This window comes from Pelecanus crispus, chromosome 17, assembly GCF_030463565.1.
Source record: "Pelecanus crispus isolate bPelCri1 chromosome 17, bPelCri1.pri, whole genome shotgun sequence".
Lineage (NCBI taxonomy): Eukaryota > Metazoa > Chordata > Aves > Pelecaniformes > Pelecanidae > Pelecanus > Pelecanus crispus.
Genome location: NC_134659.1, coordinates 8,931,037 through 8,937,704, shown reverse-complemented (window position 1 = coordinate 8,937,704; position 6,668 = coordinate 8,931,037). Strand labels below are relative to the sequence as shown.

General features: G+C 57.5%; 1 protein-coding gene across 1 annotated transcript; it reads left to right on the top strand.

The window, feature by feature from the left end:
• Window positions 1-5,737: 5,737 nt before the first annotated feature.
• On the top strand, window positions 5,738-6,295 carry RABIF (RAB interacting factor). The gene is made up of 2 exons (XM_075722489.1): window positions 5,738-5,920; window positions 6,056-6,295. The coding sequence occupies exons 1-2, from the start codon at window positions 5,738-5,740 to the stop codon at window positions 6,293-6,295; spliced, it is 423 nt and encodes a 140-aa protein (XP_075578604.1).
• The last annotated feature ends 373 nt before the right edge of the window (window positions 6,296-6,668 follow it).

Genomic DNA, 6,668 nt, shown 5'->3' with positions numbered 1-6,668 from the left:
AGGAAGAGTCCCAAGTGATTTGCAGTGACTGTTCTTGAGAGTTGTGGATGCTGTGGAAATAGGCACCAGAACAGCAGCTTTCTGTGCTGCGTTTGACTAGAGCATGTGCATAAATGTGTTATCTCAGCAGTCATTTGAAATTGGGGGCTCTGTGTGAAGCTGGAGAAGGGTGGTGAAGTAGATCAGGAGAATCTGCATTCTCTGCTGTTCCTCTGGCTAAGTCTGTCGGCAGAGCAGAGATGCCCCCAGCCTTGGCGTCAGCCAGCCTGGTGAATGTTTCCAAGGACATGTACATACAACTGGGTGGTCTCTTCAGCCACTGCAGGACCACACAGGTCCTCTGGTTGCTCTCAGCCACGTGGATGTGTGAGAGTGAATCCAGCTGCTCTTATGTTCCAGCTTCAAATCATCTTGTACATACTGAATGTTTAAACATGCTCCTCAAGCGCACATCAGTGCAGAGCCAATTTGAGTGAGTGTGTGTAAGGGAGTCCTGCACTGTAGCTGCGTCTGCAGGTTCCTCACAGGTCTGCACACAAAAGGAGTCGCAGATTAAAGCTGTCAACTACTGAGACCCAAAAGCCTGAGGCTGCAGGGGACAGAGGGTAGGGGGAAAGGTTCATTGCCTGGTGTAGAAGCAGGTCTGCAGCATTTGTGCTCTGATCAGGGGGCTTGGCAAGGTTCATCACATCGTATTTCCCTCAAAAAGCTTGACAGACCCAGCTGCAAAGCGCTGCATTTTCTGGCAACAGGAGCCTTGCTGTGATGTGGCAGTGCCTTTGCTCCCACCCCTGTGGGGAGGTCACCTTGCAGAGGCTGAGGCCCTGAAAGCAGGGACACAATTGCTACTATCCACATAGATCTTGCTGGTGAGTGACTGGGGTTTGTCCCTGGACAGACCTCTGTCCAGCGCGCCCACGTCAGCCTTTCAGTCAAGTTCGTTGTGTTGATTTTTTCCTTTTATCTAAGACTTTTCTGCTTCCAGGGCTGTTTTGGAGTGACATCCAGGATTCCGTTTCGCCCTTTGTTCTCAGCTGTTTATTCCCCTGCCTCGTAACTCCACATCCTCTTACACTAGCTATCCTTCGCCTGCCTCACGAACCCCAAGTGAGAGCTTCATCACTGGCTCACTAGAGCACTCTCTCCTCAGCATGTCTCCTGCCTTGCTGTGTTTCTGGGAGCACAGGCTCTCCTCCGCTGTCAGCTTGGCCCCCGCAGTGCCTGGGCTCTGTGTAGTGCTGCTCGTTGAGCTTGCTGCTGACTCCTTGCTTGGGGGACAGGGTGGGATCAGGGATGTGGTAGCATGACTTAATTATGCACTTTCAGCCAACGCTCTGACCTTCTGCGTTTGTTTCTATCACACAAGTGTTCTGTGGTTTTGTTTCCTATGTTTATTTTTTAATGAAAATATAAAGAATAAAATATTTCCTGAGCCAGTGGGAATTTAGCTTCTGTTCTCTACCTTCAAGGCATTTGTCTAACTACTGTATGGAGGGGATGTACAAACCCCATGTTAGACCAGGCAGCCACCTTCAGCTGTGCCTCTGCCCTGCCCACTAGCAGTGCGGTAGTGAAACACAACTGCTCCATCTGTTGAGATCCACGGCACAAAAACGTGTCAGGCCTGGAGGACTTGCTAACTGGGGGTGAATTTGTTGCAAGATCTGCTTGAGAAGAGTATGGCAGCAGAGATGAGGAAAAGACTGTGACAATACTGTTATAATAGAGCCCGCAGCTGCAAAAAAATAACAGCTCCTTTGTCCACCATGGAAATGTGGGATGAATGGAGCCCAGTATTCATTCGTCTGTCGATGGTGTAGCTACAAAATACCTCTCCAAAACCTTCTGCTGATTTCAAGGCAAACTGCAGCGTCCTGCCCCCGCAGCCTTCTATGGCTCTGAATGCTCTCCCCACTGCCTGGTCCCCCAGTAAACACCTCACCTGTTATTCTAGATTTTAAATAGCCTCTCCTGACACATCTCCCTCAGGATTAACTTCTCTGTCACTCTTTAGCCAGCGAGAAGTATGTGAGGAACCAAAAGGGTAAAAGGCCCCATTTGGGAGAGTGCAGTATTCACAAGGAAGCACTCACTGATTTCGTACCTGGATCTGTCTTGCCCTGTGCACCTCTGACACCTGCAGGGAGATGGGCACGTGGAGGGGGAGTTTCCAGGTTCCGGTACCAAACCTGGAGCTGTCAGTAGCTCCTCTTTCCCTTCCCTGACCAGCCCTGCTCTCCTGCAAAGGCCTCGGGGGGATTCAGCTCCAGAAGTGACTAGCACTGAAAAAAAAGGTGTCCGGTGCGTGGTTCTGCTGAAGCTCAGCAGAGTGAAGTGCCAGCGTCAGAACCGGGTCACAGCAGGACATTACCCCATGAGAATGGCCAGCAGACCCATCACTGCCTTTCCAGGACAAGATGTACTGAAGGGTTTGAAGAGGAACTGCAATTTCCAGCTAGATAATGAACAATATAAATCTTCAAAATGGTTTGCACTTGTGCATAGCTGGAAATGAGAAAACTTACAGGCTATTGTTGAAGGTGAAACAAAGCATCAAAATGTTCTGCTTGGAAAGAAGCTGGTATTGATTCTCACAGACCAGTAAGAGTGAAGCTCTGCTCTATGAATAATCTAGGAGAAAATGCTAAAATGCAGAATTTTTGACACCAGACAGCTCCCACCCAAGAATGTTAAGAATTGGCTGAAGATCCCTTTGGGTTGGTAGGTTTTTCTTTCTTTCTTGAGAAGTTCCAGAGGACTGGAACAAAGACAAGCCCCACACCAGAAACTGGCCCTGAACAAACTGCCCAGCTCAGCACAGCCTTGCCCAGCAGCAGTCGCAGGCTGGGGGGCGGCAGCGTAGTGTTGTGGCACTCAGCAGGGTTCTATGGGTAACAGATCTTGCCAAGAAAGCTTCATCTCAAGTTCATTTGGCTAGCAGGTGGTGTCAAGGAAGGTGTTGATGCAACCCTGTTAACTTTTGACTTGCAACCTGAAAGGACTTCACCTGGGCTAGGCAGAGGGCTTACTTTCCCCGCATCTGGCCAGGGTCTCGCTCCCTCCTTACTGTGTCATTACCATCTAAATTAGTATGTGCAGACTTAATACAATCAAGCTGAAGCCCTACAAATGTGTTACTTCATGGCATGCTACAATCAGATCAGGGAGGCAAGGGCCTTTGTTTCATGCCCTCTCCACTGGAACCTCCTGCACGCAGCAAATGTGTGGGTAGGAGCAGCGCTTCCTTCAGCTGGTCATGGAAGGCAGAATTGACCCATCCGGAGGCTCTGAAGTTCTAGAGGGGGTAACTGAAACTGAACTCTCACTGCACAGGTGCACAGCGCACTGCCTGAGCAGGAATGGAGCCAGGGCTCCCAGGCACATTCACTCTGGGTCATTTTTGTAAAAGTGAGGTTTGCAGTTACAAAGAAGAAATCACAGAAACAAAGAAGAATTGCAGTTGGGAGAGGCAATCTGGTGGGCTGTAATCCTGCCTGGAGGAGATCCAGTTTGGATCGGGTTTCTCAGGACCTTGTTTCATTGAGTCCAGAGTATCTCCAAGCATGGGGTCCTGTGACTTCTCTGAGCCCCTGAGTTGCTCTGGCTGCAGAGCAGATCTGAGTGCCTGCCACCAGCTGCTGTTGGGCACCGTCTGGTTCTGCAGGAAACTCCTGCACTGTGGTAGCAGGGAACTGCTGAGCTGCAGGAAACCCTCCCTCTGGTGCCACAGGCACCAAACCCTGTGGGAGGAGAACACATCTCGGGCGAGGGAGGATGCAGAAACTTGACAGCACAACCTCCTCTACGGACAGACCTGCTGCCTGTGCCTCATGTTCCACAGTGGCAGAGGAAAGCTGAACAAAGTTGCTCAGGGTGGGAATTGGAGGTGGCAGAACTTCCACACAGAAATGTCCTCTTCGCTCCCTGCAGTGTTCCAGCACAGCCCAGCCAAGCCCCCTCTGTCGCCGCTCTTTAGCGGAAGTCACTGTACCGTAGTGAGGACAGGACCAAGTCTCAGCCCTTTCAGCTCACCGGAGCTGTCGCCGAGTTGCATGACTGTGCCAGTCAGTGCTGAACTGCTGCGGGTGCAGAGTCCCCACCTCAGCGCAGTCCCTCAGCAAATGGAGACACCCTGGCTCCCACTCAGCCACCAGCCAAATTTGTTGCCTCTTTCAGGCAAATCAAGACCCTTCTGTGTTTGGTTTGCATGACTGGCTTTTGAGCCACAGGCACCCCAGGGCTGCTTGTGGTGGGTGTTGCTGAGCTTCACACCACCCTTTTTGCATCTGCTCCCCTCTCAGCTCTGCAAGCCCCGCTCTGGCTCCCTAGCATGCACCCAGAGATGGCTCAGGAGTTCCCATGCCCCGGATGCTGTTCCTGCCTTACAGACACTGACCTGCTTCACAGGACTGTGGGGTTTGTGCCCAGCAGCCATGCTGCAAGGCAGCTTGTGGCAGGGAGCATTGCTGAGGCTGGCAATGCCGCATTCAAGACTGTGATTGCCCAGGCTAGAGCCTGAGGTGAGCAGCTGGATTGCTGATGAAATCCTGTACCTCTATTTAGTACCTTGAACATCAGCTCCCATTTCTGGCTTTTCCTGAGAGTTTTCAGGTGCAGCCAGTCAGGGCACAGCAAGGTAGCAGGAGGATGGTGTATATTTGCAGTAAAGGGTCTGGAAAAAGCAGGGCTCTTCTGGGATCTGTTTTACCCCCTAAAGAAGCAGTGGCTACACTCAACAGGCCTGCTTGAATCTTTCCAACAGTGCTAACAGTGGGCCACTAGCAGCAGGTCCTGAGATCAGCACAAAGCCACAGTGCCTCAAGGACGCTCAGTGCAGAGCAAGCCCAGGACTCACTTGGGCCCCAGGAGCTCATCTCCAGCGCTGCTGCCTGTAAGCACTGACACAGCCTCCTGCTTCTCCCAGGCTCTTCAGGGTCTGGCTGAACTCTGGTTTCCTCTCCTGGAAAACATTTTGTTCTGAATGTCAGCACCTTGCCCCTTTCAGTGCGCTCTTGCCCTCTTCTTCCCCATTTCTGAGGGCGCTCTCTCTGTACCAAGCAGCCAAGTGAGCTGCTGTGTGCAGCAGGAAAAAAAGCATAGCCCAGGCCCTCTGAAACGCTGATGCAAATCACTGCCTGCAAAATATGTGCAGGAGCTTCGCAGGGGGACAATTTCCTTTTGTCCGGATCAGGTGAGCTCTGCTTTGTCTGACCACTGTAACAGAAGTCAAGCGTCTCTAGGTTCCCATGCCCGGGAAGCGACTGTCCCTGACGGGCCCAACGGGCGGGCAAGCAGGCTTCTGCTGCCGGCTGCTCGCCACCCGCTTGCGGAACAGCCGCGTTTCACACAGGGACGCTCCGCTCCGCCCGCGCTGCCCTCCCGCCCGCACAGCGGGGCCGGGACGCTCTGTCAGGCCGCCTCGCTTCACCCGGCCCGCAGCAGAGGAGCCTCCACAGCGGCCCACGGGGGAGGCTGCGGCGCGCCCGAGCCGCGGGGCACCCCCACAGCCGCGGGACTCAGCTCAGGCGCCGCGGGCCTGGCAGGAGCCCCGGGGCCGCTTCAAACCCCGCTGCCTCACACGGCGGCCGAGGCCGGCGGCCCCCTGCGGGCCCGGCCCGCGGCGACGAAGGGAGGCGGGGCCGCCCCTCGGCACGGCGCATGCGCCCGGCGCCGCCGGCCGCCCCTGCCCTGGCCCCGCCCCTCGGGCACTGGCGGCCCCCAGCGCGCCTGCGCGGCCATGGCGTCGGCCTGCGCCGAGATGGAGCCGGCGGCGCCTCCTCCTTCTCCTCCCGCCGCCGCCGCCGCACCGGGCTCGGCCGAGCTGGTGTGCGCGCAGGGCCGGAACCTGAAGGCGGTGCTGTGCCAGCGCTGCGGGTCCCGGGTGCTGCTGCCCGGCGCCGCCACCTTCGCCCGCCGGGAGGTACCGGGCTGCGGGGGGCAGGGCGGGCGCTGCGGGGGGCAGGGCGGGCGCTGCGGGGGGCAGGGCGGGCGCTGCGGGAGGCGGGCGGGCGGGGCGCCCCCTGCGGGCGGGGCGGTGACGCTGTGTCTCCCGCAGCTCCTCCTGCCCGCCATGAGGAAGAAGGCGGCGGCGGCGGCGGGCGGCGGCGGGGACGTGGTGCGGGAGCACTGGCTGGTGCGCGACATGTTCTCCTTCGAGAACGTGGGCTTCACCCGCGACGTGGGCAACGTCAAGTTCCTGGTGTGCGCCGACTGCGAGGCGGGGCCCATCGGCTGGCACTGCCTCGACGACAAGGACAGCTTCTACGTGGCGCTGGAGCGCGTGGCCCACGAGTGACGCCTGGGCGGGGGACGGGGGCGACGGGCGCGGGCAGGCGCCTGGGGGGCTGGGCTCGGCCGGCGGGAACCCGCCCGCCCCGCGGCCCGGCAGCCACGGACGGAGCCAAGGCCAGCGGGCTGCCCCGGCCCGGCCGCCCCGCAGGCCCGTGATGGCTGCCCCGGCCCGGCCGCCCCGCACCCGACCGACCGCGGCCTGGCCGCCCCGCACCCGACCGACCACAGCCCGGCTGCTCGCCCCACAGCCCAGACCCACGGACTGACCAGCACCAAGAAGCGCGGCACCGGCACAGCCGGCTCCTCACCCGAGCCCGCACGGGAAGGGCGGCGTTGGTGGGAGGGTCCCCCGTGAGCTGCAGGGACAGCTCACCCTG

Coding starts and splice junctions, on each gene's coding strand:
- RABIF (XM_075722489.1), top strand. CDS start 5,738: ATGGCGTCGGCCTGCGCCGAGATGGAGCCGGCGGCGCCTCCTCCTTCT. Junction 5,921..6,055: donor CCACCTTCGCCCGCCGGGAG/GTACCGGGCTGC, acceptor TGTCTCCCGCAG/CTCCTCCTGCCCGCCATGAG.